The sequence below is a fragment of the Cupressus sempervirens genome, chromosome 5, assembly GCF_028749045.1.
Source record: "Cupressus sempervirens isolate cs-2001-9-10 chromosome 5, ASM2874904v1, whole genome shotgun sequence".
In the NCBI taxonomy this organism is placed as follows: domain Eukaryota; kingdom Viridiplantae; phylum Streptophyta; class Pinopsida; order Cupressales; family Cupressaceae; genus Cupressus; species Cupressus sempervirens.
In genome coordinates, this window is record NC_143122.1 from 637309156 (window position 1) to 637328138 (window position 18983).

Genomic DNA, 18983 nt, shown 5'->3' on the forward strand with positions numbered 1-18983 from the left:
AATTAAGGGCCCGTAGACAGGTGAATTTAGGGCATACAGTTTTGGATTCTTGACAGTTGAGTTATCAGATCTAACACGGTTTTTTTTTTTTGTTAATGTGGATTGCTAGTTTGCTTAGATGCTCCTGCATCAGTTTTGTCAAACATAAATAGTAGGAGATGTTCAATAAACCTTGTTAGTATCAGCAGATGGTAAATTTCATCAGTTTTTTAATAAAGAATATATTTTTAGTTGCTAGGTTTTTGTATGGAATTTTTCTCACTTCTCTAATTCTTTTTTTTTAAAATTGTAAGCAGAAAGTATGTCATGCATGGTGTTAAATGTCCCTTTTACATTGCCTCCACTACCCAACAGAAAAAATTCTCTGAGCTCAACTAGAGAAATTCTGAAATCCACTTCAAGGGAGTGGAATTCATCATTTCCATCTCTGCAACTCACAGTCCCCAACTGCGAATGTTTCCACTTGAAAAAAAAGGCAAGTTGGTATATGTTTTACAGTTTCAATCTGTTAAACTTATATCTTTATTTCTGATGTTAGCAATTGGTTATTTTTGTTATAGTCATTCAAGATATAACTGTACGGGATCAATTGGCTTGAATTTCCCCACTAATGCAATGATATAGATCACATTTGGTTGTCCAAATGTTTTTATGAATATTGTCTATGTTTCTTTTGATGTTGCAGACATTATCTCAAAATTCAATCCATTGCTATATGTGGTCCCATGGAAAGAAACCTTCAAAATTTTATTTTTCTCAGTAGCATAAACTGAAGCTTGACAGGTTAAGTCTCTTTGCCTAATTAATGACTTCCTTCTTTGGCAATATATCTGAATATGACACGCTGAGAAAATGAATGAATGTCTGAACACTGCACCGACCACCTGGTTTAAGATTCATTTTACAGTATTTCAAGTCATAACATGATTTTCATAGTACGAGCACAGTGAAAAGAACAAATTAGTGAAATATTAATTATGATTATAAGTTCCACAGTGTTTGTAGCCATAGTTACCAGGCATTAGAAATTCAATTTGAGTTGGAGGGCATAAAAGTTGAAAAATATGACCTCACTGTACACTTTTTTTTTGACAAGTGATAATTTTATTTTTTCAAAAAGTAAAGGTTTACATCAGCAAAAAGGCCTTTAGCCTTTATAGTCCATGCTTACAGCATCCACTTAGGCATCTACCATCGACACATCACCACCCAAACTACACTTAGGCAAATTTAACAATACAGCCCTACTAACAAAAGGGGCATGCAGACCAAACCCAACCCCACCACATGCTTACCCCATGAAACCCCACTTTGCTAGCATCTCCTCCTTGGATTCATTGATCATGATCCCATCCACTGTCTCTACTTTGGACTTCTTCCTATCCATCACAGGCTGTGACACCTCCCTCGGCAACTCTCTTGCCTCCTGTGCCTCCACCTTGCTTGGCGTATGCTTACGCTTGCATTTGCGCTCCTCTGCCAGCGGCCTCTGGTTTGCCTCCCACTGATCCATGAACCCCAACAACTCCATCCAGGCAGTCCTTGCTTCATCCTCACCCACCCTTTGCACCATGAGTGTCGAGGTTCCAAAATCCATAAAAGGCTTGAAGTCTTCCGTTGCCCCTTCAACACGTCGCCAACGATCCACATCAGTTCGGAAATCCGCTCCAATCTCAGCCATGTCCAGCCACCTCATGAAACCAAGTTGCCACTCAGGCTCCACACAAAGCTCTACCATTTGTCAAGCCTCCTTATGTTGAGCAAGCAGAAATGCCCATGCACAAAAAAGCGACGATATGTCCACATTGGTGCGTGGACGGAAGCCTCTAGTGATGAATTCTTTGCCAAACAATTCATTTAAAATGCCAATGAACTCATCCTCCCTAATCCTGAATACCTCCCCCAACCTACGAGGCGTAATCTCACTTCAGAAACCTGGCATCTACTTCTCCTTGCGTGTCTCAGGGAAGAAATTTGCCTCCATCTATAATATCCCTTTTCCGGATATTTACCAAAAACCCTTAATATTAAACGTGCAAATATAAAACCGGACAGTAAACCAAAGTTTGATATAAATTCCAGAACTTAACCAATTTGTAACCAGCACATATGCATTTAAGGAAACTCTGAAAAGCTTATTTGATTTCTTCAATATTCAGAAATATACATATAATCCATCAAATACTCAACATAAAGTCCTCAGAAAATACTATTATTCTTCAGTACAAATTATAACCAGCAATAGAATTATTGCATTATATAACAGCAACACAATAACCTTCAAATAACTAAGAGCCCAATCTTAAAAACTAAATAACAGTCAGATTGGTTACATATAGATAGAACTTGAAATGAAGGCTAGGTTTGCGTCCAACCTCCAAGGTTTCTTCAAGGGTTTGCGTCCTCAAAGAAATAACCAGCAACTGTTTCCAGCTCCCAGATTAATATTTGTTTGAATATTATAATCTTCATATATCCTCTCAAGTGGAGCTTGTTGTACCTTTATTACTTTTCCCAATGAGATGCACGCTCATTCAAGCAATGTGGGATAAAGCAACTTTTTGTCCTTTAGTCACTTAAGTGAACATAGTATCTTTTTAAAAATAAAGTGACAAATTAAATAAACCTTTAAAGTCACTTAGCCAATAAACCATAAAATCTTCAAGCATTAAAATAACTGACCAAATGAACTCAGATAAGCTCGTGCTATAGCTCGTTGGAAAGCTTTCGGCGAGACGCTTCCAACCCAACACTAAAGTACTGAAAATACTGAGCATCTGATTACTTACTAAAAATAGTAAGTATCTGGACAACTTGCCAAAATTGCTCTGATGGGTCTGGAACTGGAAATGTCTAGGCCAAATCTCGAACTGAACCCTGTACAAAACCGTTTCGCCCTTGAAACCTAGGCGAAGTGAGCTGGCCACAAAAGAATTATAATGTCCCAGAAAAAAGGGACATTACACCATCCTAGTTTCTGCACTAAATCGGCTTCACATTCAATGACATGAAATGTGAACATGTTGTATAAAAAGCCCTCTGTGTCTAGAAAATTCTACATGCACACCACCCGAAATATTGAATGCCTAGATTCATCATATCCAGGACAATCTTTGCTAGCGAAGCACACACATGCCCTCCTCAAGCTTACGCCAAAAAATGACCTTGAAAAAGGCTTCACCATCATTACTAAATCATCCCTAAGATACATGGGGTTAAAAAGGCAAATTTGGAAAACATCCATCTCAATATTTTCGTTTAGCTATACTCCCACATTTGCCATTTTGTCAATGATATAAGTTCCTTTACGTAGAGTATGGGAAACTTTATAATCTTCAAAACTTTCCAACCAACTTCCGACACGTCTAATGTGCTTGTCTAAAAACCATGTCTCCACTTTGCCCTTCACAATCCCCTTAATCACAATTTGTGAGTCTCCTTGAAGGTGTATTTTCTTACATCCACTTCGCTTTGCCACTTGTAGTGCAAAGATAGCAGCATAAAATTCTGCAACATTATTTGTAGTGTAACTCAGAAACTTGCACCCTGCCCCCCCCCCAACCTTGAAGTACCCGTCCTCGAGACCTCCCCTCACTGAGTGCTTGAGTACCCAAGCACCCCCACCTCCGCCATTCTGCAACCATTCCGCCGCCAGGATGTGTACTTGAATTTCTATTTGAATTTTGATTTTTGAATGTTACTATTGGGTATGTAATACGTTACTATGTTGAATGTCAGTGGTTCTAATTCATGTTGCAATTTTGCTATGTTCAAGTATTTTAATTTGGTATGTTCTAGTGAACTACTGAAACATCATTTCATAATTAGCATTTCAAGTTCTATATGTATACTATACAACACCCCTCTCTAGTCTGTCCTCCCCTTGCCGCCGTCCCTTGGCCGTCCCCCCACTATCCCGAAAGTGAGGCCCATTTTCCCCGTGTCCCGAAAACTCGCCCTGGCGTCCCGACGTACCGAAGTACCCCCGTACTGGTGTAACACTGATTATTTGTCCCGTCTGGGAGTGATTTTAGTCCAATTGTTAGTATGTTATCCTCTGCATCCAAGATAACACAACCCATACCACTCTTTCCCGGGTTTCCCTTAGACACTCCATCAAACTGTACTTTAACCCATCCTTCTCCAATCTTATCCCGAGACTCAGATTTTCCATCAACCCCAGAAAAAGGATTAACCCTTGCAAGCCTCAGGGCCATCACTGTACACTATTTTTATTAAAATTGTCTATGTTTCTTTTGATGTTGCAGTCATTATCTCAAAATTGAATCCATTGCTGTGAGTGGTTTCATAGAAAGAAACTGTCAAAATTTTCATTTTCTTTCGATAACATAAACTGAAGCTTGACAGGTTAAGTCCCTTTTTGCCCAACTAATAGCTTCCTTCTTTGGCAAATATATCTGAATATGACACCTACAGTTGCTGAAATTTCATACAACCATGCTGAGAAAATGAATGAATGTCTGAACACTGCACCGACCACCTGGTTGAAGAGTCATTTTATAGTATTCCAAGTCATAACATGATTTTCATAGTAGAAGCACAGTAAAAAAATTAAATTAATGAAATATTATGATTATAAGTTCCACAGTGTTTGTAGCCATATACACCAGGTATTAGAAATTCAATTTGACTTGGAGGGCAAAAAGGTTGAGAAATATGACATCACTGCACACTATTGCTGTGCTTTTCTTGCAAGTAGTCAATTTTTATGACATTCACAAAGTTCACGTATCTACTTCAGCTTGACAGATAAAAGGGGTCATTTCAAGTATGTTTGCAACATAACCCCTTTTATATAAATAAAATCCAATTTTTTTTAGCTCTATCATTATAATTTATAAAAACCTTGGGAACAACATTTTGTAAATATCTGTTCTAAAGCAACACTTATTGCCAAGATTTTTGTGACTTCTGTTACGTGACAGATTGCAAATGGCACTGTATGGAATGCATATATGTTGACAGCTTCAGTTGACATGTAATTAGTGTGATCACATTGGAGGGATGAGCGCACAAAGGTCTAAATCAATAGGAATGGAATCTTGAACAATGAGGACATTGCATTGCATGCTATTCTATTTACTTAGATCTGGTTGCGTACTGCTCCTGCCTTATTCTGGTATAGGTCTGCCTCTATTTTCTGGATGCACCAATCCAGATCCAAGTTTCAATCAAATAGGTTACCACCGGGTGAACCGAGATATTTCCCCAAGCATTATAACTCAATCTCCCTAGAACTATTTTGCTAAACTGAACAAATGAGTAAACATCAGATTTGGAATACTTTAATAGTGATCATTGATAAATAGTAAAATGCTAATTGTGAAAAGATGTTTTAGTGTAACACACCAAATACAATATATTTGAAGTTTGTAAATTGAAAAATTGTAAAACAAACAAGAACCATTCAACATTCAACATATTAACATAGAAATCAAATATGCAATAAATATTATGTATCATAAAGTCTAAAGATGATCATGATTACAATAACTGAATAACGAGAGTACTATGGCATGATATAATGAATCATGATCAATATCAAACTCAAAGTGAGTGCAAACTACAAAGTTCTACAAATTTCAAGGCTCAAAATCTAAAATCAGTGTCTCGTCAAAATGATAAAATGTATCAATGAGAGGCCTCTAATTACTAATCATCCCCAATGCCAAAGTCCTCATCACTAGAACTATTGGACTCAATATCCTCCTCATCCAGTGCTGTCAAAGGAATGCCAACTAGCCCCATTGGCTTCTGCTGCTGCCTTGTCGTGATCAACTTGAGCTGGATCCTTTGGCTCTACATCCCTTCGTGTTGCTGGGCTCTCTTTGTACCCACATGTCTTGCGATTTACAATACACAAGACACTATGTACAACAACTAGCTTCTTTGCTCTCTTAGAGGTAAGTTTGTTCCTCGTAAGAGAGTGGATCAAGCTGTAGGTAGACCAGTTCCTCTCTGCAGCCGAGGAACTAGAAACCTGAAATAACAAACAAATGGTCATTGTGAGAATCAGAAAATTAGAAAATTGAAACTCTAAAAATTGAAGTTAAAAACTTGAATAGGTATAAAGATGAGGAACTACAAATCAGAGAAAGAAATCGGGTGGTTAGTGTGGTAATCTTTGCCCTCTATGATCCATGGCATTTTCACCACAATATGGGATGCTTGTGTGCCATAGTTCTAAGATCTATTTTTGCCAAATCTAAGTATATTTTGGAACACTTAATGTCATGTCTCATAAACATACCCAACAATAAAAGTAATTAAATTATTTTACTGTTACTAATCTCTAGAAAATAGATACTAACGAACATTGAATATTGAATTAACGATTATTTGTAAGAGTCGCAAATTCTGTCCACTTTAAGCAAATCTGAGTAGTAGTCTTATCATCAAACATCTTACCAATGCATCAGAAGAATCCGACTTTCACCTCATCATCTTGAAGTGGTGTAACTCTACCAAACCTAGGAATGTACCACTTAGGATTCAAAGCATAGGCATGTACAAATGAGTGTTCAACCTCTCCCTCCTGTGGTGAATGACATGCTCAATGTGCTCAGTGTAGAATGCTAGAGTGGGGTACCTCTCACGCTCAACAACCCTCATTTGGCCAAGCATGAAATTAATGCACTCATAAACCTCTCCAAGGGTAGGAGAATCCCTATCACCGTATTTGATGATCTCAAAAACTGGAGAAATAATGGAGACTGTGTATTTTACATAAACCCATGATTGGCCACTCTTCATTGTCTCTTTCACCCTATTCCCCTCCTCTGTTTTGGACTTAGTCCACTGATTTCATTCATGTTCATAACCATGAGTTGCAATTGCTCTTGCAACTCAAGCATTCTCTCCAAGAGAATGTAATATGAAGCATATCTAGTCTCAGTTGGTTTCAGGAACTCCTTCGCGAAGCCCCATCAGAGTGCATGTGAAGTATGGTAATTGTAGATAAACATCTGCATCTCTCTACCCTTATTAACCACTCGTCTAATTTAGTTGATTTTCCACATGTCTTTGAGTGCATTGTTCATGGCATGCACACAACATGGAGTCCACCAAATATGTCTATAGGCTGCCTCAACAAGCCTCCCTGCAGCTTTGCACACGTGTAATATCTATCACTACTTGGACCATAATGTGGTCCAACCTCCTCAATGGCCTCCCTAAGGATGTGAAATTGGAAATCAGCATCTTTATGACGCCTTGGACATTCCACTGCCTTCAAAAAGTATGGGCCCTCAACGCATGTGGCCATGATGTTGATGAGTGAATGATGTCTAATGTCCGTCCACCCATCCTTAATAAAGCTAAAACCCAACTCCATCCAACTTGCCTTCATCATCTCCATCAAAACCCCAACCTTCTAATGTGCTTATCCAAGATCGTGGTTTGCAATTTGGTCTCACTAGGTGGCACAAATGATGGCCCTCCATCCTTTGCCACCATGGAAAACTTCTTTCAATGGTAGGGAGATCGAGTAACATGTAATGGGATACCATTGGCAAATAAGATTTTACCAATGACCACCCTCTATCTGATCCTTTACGTGCACATTAAACAAATCAGCAATGGGGTTATGTGCTAGAACTTCGTGCCTTCCTTTTCTCCTTGCTGCTGTCCCCTGCTGAACTATGAATGCATGAAGGAATGGAAGTTGATTTTGAATATGTTCCTTCTCTTTGATGCAAGTTGTGTGTAGAAGTATCTCGCCACTCCTGCAACTATTGAATAGATTGAACCTGTCGCCTACCAGCCAAAGATTTAGGCACTGGAACTGCACTATCATCAGGAATGTCCCACAATTTGTTTATTTCAATTCCACTTTTTCAGCATTTGTAAGGAATTTGCAAGAACTCACACTATATCTAGTCTTTAAAGAGAAGGTGTGAATTAACTCTAGTAATGTTGCCATACCATTCTTCACCACAAAAATTACATTTCCATTTCCATGTACCACCACCTATAGATGTAGGAAGTGATACTTTGATAGAAACTTGTTTTAGAGAGGATTTTGGATCAAAAGAACCCCTAGCAAGCGATGCCAAAGTATTAGAGGAACAATTAATAGAATGTGCTCCTGGTACAACTTAAGGAGGTTTGGTTTGTGCCTCTAGATCACCTTCATTCTCAGGCCCATACTCCGATAAACTGACACTTAGACTTCCCTCATGCACTTCCATGTCTTCCTTTGACTAGAGGCCATTTATACACTACATTTCACAAAATCACAGATTTCAGCATAATTACTAATTAGTAAATTAAAAAAAAAAACTACTTTCAACCTATTTTAGAAATTGAAATAAGTTTCAGCGTAAGTTGAAAACTTAAAACTTAATAACCAAAAGCTATTTTCAGCATAATGACATAATGATAATGCATTCAGAATTGAAATTTCAACAATAATAGAAAAAAAAAAAACAATGCATTCTAATGACAATTTTGAACATGTAATTTTTTAATTTTTTTGCAACAAACTAGAATGAAAATCTGAAAATAATATTTAAATAAAAATGCAAAACAAAGGAAATAGTTAAAAAAAAAAAAAAACCTACCTTGTGCTTGCTGAAATCACTTGCAAGATTGAATCTTTTTGCTCCTCTTCCTCCAAGAGATCTTGCGATCATTTCCAAAATCACTCTCCAAGCTCTTCCGGAATCTTCTCACTCTTTCAAACTCTTCTTCTCACTTTGCTCTCAGCTGTTGCAAAACTATAAATGCCAGAGCAAGTATAACATGCCTTTTGAAGACTTAGAGTGCCCTATATAGGACTCACATTGATTTAGGGATCACTAGAAAAAAATTAATTAATTAAAAAATCTAATTTTTTTGGTTACTTTTTGATCCCCAATGTTGGCCGCACCCTGTCACATCTCGGCTGCGGTCGAGGGACACTTGGGAAGCCCGCAGACCCCCCCTCATCCACATCTCGGAGTACCACATGGGGACAATTGCGATGTGGCAGTGCCGCGACGACAGTGGGGGTGCTCGGGTGCGCCGCATATTCATCCCAAGAACATCCTATCACCCGGTTCGGGGGGTCTAAGGCTGGGTGCACGTCCTCGTGTTACACTGATAAATATTCTTGCTTGTCAATGAATGTGGTGGTGGTTGATTTAATTGATAACTCTGACTTGTCAAGTATGTATTGAGTAGGTTGTGGCATATTCAATAATAATCTTTTATGAAGAACTCCGGCCACAATGGAGCTCAGAAACAAAAGAAAGCACACACAGGTCAATGCCAATGATATTGTATAGGTCATATACAACATACTATATAGTGATTGTAAAGAAACTATTGAAATCACTAATGGCATAACATGAGGAGCTTGTCAAAATGGTAACATGTCTAAAGGGAATATTTGGAGGGAACATTTTTCTGCATGCTATTGTTGAGAGTGTTCCAATAGAACACTAGCAATGCAGTTACACTAAGTGGCATCCTTGTGGTGGAAATACCTATCTTGACAAATTCACAAAAATTCTGGACAAATTAATCTGCCAATCATATGTAAAAATCACTGCAAGAAGGCCAACTAGGTGAGCTTGGAGCAATCTGGAATTCACTATGTTGAAGGATGTGTCCTTAGTTTCTTGTTGTTTTGTTTTTATGTTTGTTGTGTCTGATAGGAGATAGAAATGCAGAAATGTATAGCAAAGTATATAGATTTACTGCAGCCATTTAACAAAGGAAATAGCTTGCAAATACAATATTTTAATTTATATCACTTTAGAGATTATACCCCCTATTTTAATTTATACGAGTGGAAATATTGGTATTAAAACATAAAGTTATCAGAAAAGCTTGTATCAATTTTTAATATTTTCCAGATTTTCTCTATAAAGTTGTAAATTCATGCCTGTTTTCCCAGATATTTCTACCATACCTAATAGGCTGATACCATTGTTTTAGCTATTGCATGGTGAATAATCTCTATGGGTTCTACTTCTTGTTCAATTCAAACTATAGAAAAATGAAGGTTCTCGAATCCTAATCCTATTTTATCACTATCAAACTTGAAATCATATGAAACCCTTACCTATATGTAGCGCTGGTTTGTATTCTAGCAACACACAATGACAAGCATTGGTTTGTACTTTATATTATAGCAACACACAATAATCTGAGGCATTGGCTCATTCTGCCAGTATCTGTTGGATAATTACTCAGCATTTCATTGAAATCCCTATCTATGCAGCATTGATTTTTATTTGTGTAATTAAATATAAGAATCTGAAATGAGTTTAGTTCTGTCAAAAGACACAGTATTAGTGTCAACATAGTTTGAAAACTCTGCGAGTACTCCAATTTTTTTGTTGGGTGTGTTTTTACAAATTTGACTCACAAGTTTTTGTTGACACAGGAAAAACATGGGTAAAATTGCCAATGTGGGTAAGACACCTAATAAAATGTATTTTCACGTGTTTTTTCTTTAAAGCTATGCATTTTTTCGTTTGGATGTCTAATTTCAATTTACTACATTTTGTAATTCTATTTTGTACAAGAAAATGTTTCTTTAAGAGATTATAATTTTTATTACTTTCTAATTTGACGGGTTTTTGCGGAGTTTGTGCTGAGTTTTCTTGAGTTGAAAACTATTGGCTCGTCAAGTACTCTCCGAGTCCAAGTCTGCAAACTATGAGTCTAAACATGTATATTTATTAACGTAGGGCATTAAGCTTAGACAATTATTTATTGGTTTCCAAGTATTTCTTGCTTTATTTGCAAGAATTTATGAGAATTTTTCTGTGTTCAAATATTGGATGTAATCCAATGCATTAAACTGAGACCAAGACTCCTTAAATAAAGATTACAAGTCTGAAGTGCTAAAAATAGTGATAACTTAAAGTAAGATGACCATTAATAGAGTAACTAAGTAATGCTAAGAATAGCAGATTAAAAAACAAACTAAAAATAGAGAATATTATAATACCCTCCCTTAATGGTTATTGTACTACTCTACACAAGATTGACATGGCTTGTGGTCACAAATTCTTGAGAATATTCTTCTATTGTTGAGACCCTCCTTGGATCTATAGATTGCCATCGACCAAAAGTATCCAAAATCCACTTAAGAAGGAACAAAGAAGTGTGCCCCTTTCTTCAAAATACTCTGCAACAAGAGACAAAAGCTTGCCAATGACTCTACCACTGGCACTGCCATTGAGATGAGTTTGACACTAACCATACCAGAATTTGCAAAACCTCTGACCAAAAATCATCACAAAGCATCCAACCTGATGTTCAATAAAAGTGTTGTCCCTCCTTGGAGACAAAGATACACACCGAGAACAACTACTGCGATTTTGAGGAAAATCAACAAAGTTGCGAACTCTCCAAACTATTGTAGATCAGTAGGATGCCTTGAAACTCCCTGCAAGATACCATGATTTGATGTTCACAGCTTTTTTTCTTGAAAAGGGGTTTAAACATGAAAATAGGAACCCCTGACATAAAATCCTATGTGAACTTTGCAAATTACAGAAACCATAAACAGTTTTTGAGGTGAAAAATTGATTAGAACCAATAGATAGCTAGCACAGATTCTGAGACATGAATTAGCACACAAAAACATTATTTTAAAAAATGGTAAAACCTTTTCAGAGACAAGAGAGCCCTCCCAAACTATAGATACCTTGACTAGGGCATCAAGAGAAAACCTTTAAGTTTTGTGGAGACAAATATAAACCCTCTAGATAATTTTTTAAGGAAAAAAATAATGAAAGCCCTAGAATTTTCTTTATAGATAAAAAATTATGAAAAACCCACAAAATAATTGTGTAATGGGAAAAGTTATAAACCCATTAGAAGTTCTTTTTATTTCTTCAAAACCCAAAAATACTTATTTTGAACAAAAATATTAAAAATATCCAAATATAGGCCAAAAACCCACAACTCGAAATTCAATTATTAAGGGTTTGGTTACCCAAAAAAAATGAAACAATCTACCAATCTTGGCTGGCAAAATAATTTTGAGAAAATGATAATTTTTTGGTAAACCCTAACAACTGGAAAAATCACGGATTTGGTGTAACCGGAGCCAAAAATAGTGGAAAGTGGCGGTGTAAAAAAATCATGGGCAAATATTTGCATAGCTTGTAAAATAGTGGATGGAAAATGCCAGAAAAAAATGCAGGGACATGCATGTAAATCGGATCAGAAAACAACTGGAAAATGTAAAATAATCACATCTAACATGTACCCCAACAGACTAATAAGCAAACTAAAAACCGAGAATATTCTAATATCTTGTTCTGAAAAATGACTTGTCATCCTTGTCTCATCATATTCTTTTTTTCTCGATAATAGATTTTGATTTTATTAATAGTAAAGCATAAGTAAAAAGTAGTTTTTAAAACATCAGAAACCCTAGCTCACCCAACATTGCCAAAATGCAGTTCGTTAAAACATCTACAAACTTCATCAATCCTACCAACAACTAGCTCTTCCTTGGCATTTACAGAAATATCTTCAAATTTTCTCAAAAAAATAGGGCACTGCACTGTCTCATGTCAACCCCAAACACAATTACACTATTTACACAAATAAAGACCAAACCCATAATAAACATAAGAATTAACTTTCAAAAAAACCATCACCCAAAGACAAACATGACCTTTGGAGCCCTTGCAATCCCTGCCTCCCCATTGCACTCACAAAGCCATTCATTCAACCTCTCCTTATTTAACTTAGGTCCCCAAGCAACATTATTCTGACCCCACACTTCTTCGCACATCTGGAATGATAGGGAGAGGGGATGAACTAAATCACAAGTTCATGCTTCTAGGCTGCCTCTGAGACCTAAGGTGTCTTATAAGATCACCAAATGGATCTATAGGATCCCTCCTATGCAGAGATCCCCCAATCCTAAGCCCCACTCCTCTATCTTGAACAAACTTCACTTCTTGCCATTTGCTAGGTTCTCATTCTAGGTGGAGAACACTCTAGGTGTCTAACTAAACTAGGTCTTCCTAGGTCAATTCTTGTACACCAGTTGCAGGGTTATGGAGATGGTGAAAGACCCTTCAACACGTCTCTTCCATGGCATAAAGCAACCTTATGCATTTAAATTTCTTACCAATTTCACACTTTCCCTTAAAAATAGGGCTACAAGAAAGAGCCCCAATTAGCCCTCTTGTTCCTAGAAATCAGGGATTTCTTCAATTTTCCTCGACTAAGCAGCTTAAACTTCCTTCATAGACCTCCATTCAATTCATCAGTACTAACTGATTTTCAAGGTTTTGTGCCTCCAAAGTGCCGTACAGTACCTCTGCAAAATCTGAGGGTTTAAAGGGTTTCTAGGCCTTTATAAGACCAGTCTGCTGTTTGGATTCAATAGGTGTCTCAATGGATTGCTAGCACCCTTTCCTTCTTCCCAAAGGATCTCCACTTACTCCCCTTCAACCTCCATGTTCACTTTTCTAACAATCTTCACAACCCTGCAAGTTGTAAGCTCTGCAACTTCAATGTTCCCTAACTGGGCATGCTTTGGCTCGCCTAGGGCAAGAGCTTAAAAATGCCTCCATGGCTTTTGAGGGCCCTTCCTTTTGCAAATAGGAAGTACATAGAGTACACTCACTATCCCCAAGAGACCATACTGTTTCTACGGTGGGATAGTGAGTTACATCTCTTTAAGTGCCAACTGGCTGGTTCAGGACAGCAAACTGGCTGGAAATAAAAGATTTACAAAACACTGAAAAGAAACACAAACAAACCTAACCTATTGAAGCAAAAATGTCTTAAACTAGTCCATCTACAATGCCAAATGGTACAGTAATGAAATCAAATGCTCAAAAACTTTCTAAGCTCTGTATTTTGTCTTTTCACACTCAAAAATCATGCCACAGCATACAGTCCGTACACTGACTTCTAACCTCTGGCAACTTTAGGGTTTTAGAAGCTTATATATGGCTTCTTAGGTCTTTTCCCCATACACTTACGGCTTCCATCAGCCTCCATCATGCTTGGAAGGGTTTTTTCAAGTCAATCAAAATTGCAACTTTTTTTTGCATAGCGATTTTTGTGCAATTTTCTTGTTTGCATCTTTTAACCACTCCTTGCCAAATTAGCTATCCCTTAGCTTTTTAATGCTAGAGACCCTTCCCTAAGCTAGAGACCCATGCTAGGACTTCAATGACAAGGACTCCCTTAAGCTCTAAAGGTCACTTATTACTTTATGACAAGGAATATTTTGATTCTAAGGCCTCATATGACTTCCTTTCCCCTAGCCAATGTTGCCAAAAACACCCACCTAGGTCCTTAGACCCTTATTCTAATTACAAAAGCTCTCTAGGGGGATTTCACAACAAAAATTGAAATTCGTGAGGGCCCTATGTTTCAAGGTGCCCCTGCACCATACTCCCCACCAAAGAAGCTAAGTCCCCTTTGAAGACAAAAGGAGATCTATACCCTGAAGTTTGAACTGATTCTTAGGGATCCATGTAGCCTCTGAGTCTAGCTTACCTTGCCACTTGACAAGGTGTTCTTTGTATGTGCCATGTTTGGTCTTGGTATGAACCTGAGAGTTCCATATCTTCTCTACTTGGAGCTTGGGCTTAGGGGGAAGAGCTGCTGTCTGAACATCCTTTTGAGATTCCTCCACATGCTGATCTACCTCAGTAAGAGGTCCCTTATACCTGACTAAATCTGCTACATTGAAGATGGGGGAAATGGCTAGATCATCTGGCAGCCTAACTTTATAAGCATTCTGCCCATACTTGGCCAGTATAGGACATGGTCCAAGTCTTCTCATTTGCAGCTTTGTTGAGGTTCCCTTTTCCATTCTTGCTTTGTTTAAGTGAACCATGACCAAGTCCCCTACACCAAACTGTACCTCTCTTTTCTTGAGATCAACTTTGTCCTTGATCTACTTGGTGTTGTCAATGAGGGACTGTTTTACTTTATCATGCACCTCCTTCATAGATTGACTGAAATCTTCAATATAACCACTATTAGGTACTTGACCATCTAGGTTTCTCAATTCGCATACACCCCAAGGATGTATCCCATATAAAATCTCAAAGGGACTCTTGCCCGTAGTTCTATTTATGTTGTCATTATAAGAAAACTCTGCTTGGTGAAGGACTAAATCCCATGTCAAACCATATTCCTTGGTTAGGCATCAACAAGTTTCCAAGTGTCCTGTTGACCACCTCAGTCTGACCATCAGTTTGAGGATGGTAAGCTGAACTAAATGATAGAATGGTACCTAGTCTTTGCCATAAGGACCTCCAAAAGTGTCCCATAATTTTTTGCTATCCTTGTCAGATACAATGCTACTTGGCAAACCATGAAATCTCACACCTTTTTTCAAAAACAAATAAGCAATATGACTTGCATCATGGGTGACCTTACATGGAATGAAATGACTCATTTTGTTAAATCTATCCACTACCACATAGATGCTATAAAAACCACTCTTTGTCCTAGGTAAACCGACCACAAAATCCATACTTAAACATGCCCATGGTCTGTTTGGTATTGGGAGAGGCTGATAAAGTACTGCATTTGTAGAAGTCCCCTTTGCTCTTTGACATATAATGCATTGCTCAACATAAGCTTTGACATCTCTTTGCATTTTAGGCCAACAGTTGTATCTTTGAACCAATTCCAAGGTCTTATTTAAGCCAAAATGGCCACTCAAATTCCCATTATGTTTTTCTTGAATGAGGTTCTCCCTCATGGATCCTCTTGGTACACACAACTGCCCTCCTTTGAAGAGTAGCCCATTTTGCAATGTGTAGTCGACAAACTCACCATGAAAGTGATTTAGGTGCTCTTGACACACCTTGTATGCTGCTGCAAAGTCTCCATCAGTTTGGTAGAGTTGCTTGAAGTTATCCAACCGTATGCTCCTTATTTGGACTTCTTGAACAATGAGTAGCCTCCTACTTAAGGCATCTACTACTTTTTTCAGCTGCCCCTTCTTATGCTTTATGGTGAAAGTATAAGACTGTAGATACTCCACCCACTTGACATGTCTATGGCTTAGTTTGTCTTGGGAGTTGAGGAAACTCAAAGCTTGATTATCAGTGAACACTACAAACTCCTTGGGTAAAAGATAATGCCTCCATTTCCTAAGGGATTGAACAAGTGCATAAAGTTCTAAATCATAAAAGAGTACTTTTGTTTTGCTGCATTTAGCTTTTCACTAAAGAAAGCCACTGGTTTATTGCTTTGACTTGAGACTCCTCCCACTGCTATATTAGTAGCATCACATTCTACAACAAAAGGTTCATTAAAAGTAGGTAACCTTAAGATAGGCTTAGTAGCTACCTCTTTCTTCAATGTCTCAAATCCCTTATTTGCTGCTGGTGTTCACACAAATTTGGTCTTTATTCCACCCTTAATAGTATCCATAATGGGAGCACATATCCCACCGAAGTTCTTGATGAACTTTCTATAGTATTGAGCTAGGCCATGGAAACTCCTCACTTCACTGGCATTCTTGGGAGTTGGCCAACTCAATATTGCTGCAACTTTATCCTCATCCATTTTAAGATCTCCTTGAGATATAACAAAGCCTAAATAGACTAGTTCCTGCTTCATGAAATCACACTTGTCTAGATTGATGGTTAGGTGTTCCTCTTGTAACTTAGACAATACAATTCCAATATGCTCTAAGTGCTCCTCATTATTCATGCTGAGAATTAACATATCATCTAAGTAGACTACCACAAACCTACCTGTGAAGTCTTTCAACACCTCATTCATGAGCCTCATGAATGTACTTGGAGCATTGGAGAGGTCAAATGTTATGACTAGCCATTAATAGAGTCCTTTAGTGGTTTTAAAAGTTGTTTTCCACTCATCTCCCTCATTTATTCTTATCTGACATAGCCACTTTTAAGGTCTATCTTTGTGTAGTACTTAGCCCCTCCTAGGCAATCCATTAAGTCCTCAATCCTTGGTATGGGAGACCTATACCGGATTGTGATCTTCTTAATGGCTCTGGAGTCTGTGCATAATCTCCATGTTTCTCCATTTTTAGGTGTCAAAATAGTAGGCACGGCATATGGGCTGATGCTTTTTCTTATCAACCCTTGATCCATCAATTCTTGTACTTGCTTTGCAACTTCCCTATTCTGTTCAGGTGTTAGCTTGTATTGTGCCTTATTTGGAAGAGATGCCCTTGGAACCAAATCTATTTGATGGCTGATTGCTCTTTTGGGTGGTAGGACTGCAGGTGTTCCATCTGATATAATGCTCTTGAATTCCTCCAAAATTTGCTCCACTTCATGAGGTATTTCCTCCTCCTCAGTCTCTCTTTCTTCCTTGGGTTTCACCACAACAACATAACCCACTCCTTCTTTGTCAAGAGTTTTCATGAAGTCTTTCCCCTTCAACATCAGCACATTAGGTCCACTCCCTTGGTTATCTGATTCAAGTAATGACTGAATTTTATAACTCACTCCATCCTTCTTAAAGGTGTATGAGTTGAGCTCACTATTGTGTATGGCTTTTCTATCAAACTGCCATGGCCTACCTAATAATAGGTGACAGGCATCCATGGGTAAAACATCACATAAAATCTTGTCTTTATATCCTCCTATGGTGAACTCAATCCATGCTTGCTCATTCACCAAAACATGTTGCTCCTTGTTTAACCAAGTGACATTATAAGGAGTGCTATGAGGTATTTTAGGAATCTTGAGTTTAGCTGTGGCCTCCTTTGAAATTATGTTATCAGTAGACCCTGAGTCTATGATAACTTTGCAGATCTTTCCCATAATCTTACACCTCACCCTAAAGAGTGACCTTCTTTGCTTGGGCTCTCCTTTAACTGGCTCTTTAATCAGGATCCTCCTAATCATTAAATTCTCACCACTCTTTGAATCCAACTAAATATCAAGTGACTTCACACTTGAAGCATCTTCATGGATGTATGCTACTTTCTTTTCACCTTGTGATGCTGATCCCTTTTCAGGACACCTATAGGCTAGGTGCCCCAATTGCTGACAGTTGTAACACTTCATTGTAGCAAAGTAAGATGGTCCCCTTCCTCCTGGTGATCTACCTTTGCCTCTACCTTTGCTTGAACCACCTCTTTGACTGGTTTCTCCACTTTGTTCAGTCACCTTGGACTCACCTTGGGACCTACTATCATTGCTTCTACCTCCATAGCTTCCCCTATGTCCTCTGCTGTCTCTACCTCTTCCTCTGTTCTTTGAGGTACAGTCTTGCTTCCTCTTTCCTTTCTCTTCCACTTTTAGAGCCATTTGGTAGCACTGATGGACCATTTTAGGGGTGACAAGACTCATGTCTTCTTAGATGGACCACTTGAGCCCATTCAAATACCTTGCCAATCTGATGCTTTCATCTTCTACCACCTTGGACTTTAAGTTTAACTTTTGGAACTCTTTAGTGTAAGAGTGTACATCCATGTCTTTTTGCCTAAGATTCTGCCTTCTCCTATGCAGTTGTATTTCATAGTCTTCAGGGATATAAGCCTGCTTGATTTTAGCCACCATTCCTTTCCAAGTGACAATGGGGCTTTTCCCCTCTTTTTCTCTCTCTGTTTGAACAAATTTCCACCAGGTTAGAGTAGCTCCTCTTAACCTTGACTTTGCCACATTGACCTTTTGAGCATTAGAGACACCATCACATTCAAAATGTTCTCCATTCCTTCAATCCATTCCATGATGAGGTCTGGATCAATCTTGCCACTGAATAATAGGATGCCTTCCAAGGCTTTGCTATTTATTGCTTTTAGTACCTTCAAGAAAGGCTCCTTTGGTATAATAGGGTTTGGTGTTGGGGCGTCTTCCTCCAACTCAATCTCTTTCTCTTTGGCTTCCGGCTCTTCTTTCTGCTCCATCTTGTCCTTGACTTTATCTGTTGTGTCTTGAACTTCACTTAACAACTGTTCAAGTTGTGCTAATCTCTCTCAAAGACTTGTTATCTTCCTCTTGTTTGTGTACCTTCTCTTGTTCTTCTACCTTCTTGGCCAATTC

At 38.1% G+C, this 18983-nt stretch overlaps 1 protein-coding gene across 1 annotated transcript in view; it reads left to right on the plus strand.

Moving 5' to 3' along the window:
* Positions 1 to 18983, plus strand: part of LOC149557514 (uncharacterized) — a 49718-nt gene that overhangs the window by 22006 nt on the left and 8729 nt on the right. The window contains exon 2 of the mRNA XM_089832173.1: positions 297 to 475. Coding sequence (XP_089688299.1) covers positions 297 to 475 — 179 coding nt within the window. The remainder of the gene's footprint in view (positions 1 to 296; positions 476 to 18983) is intronic.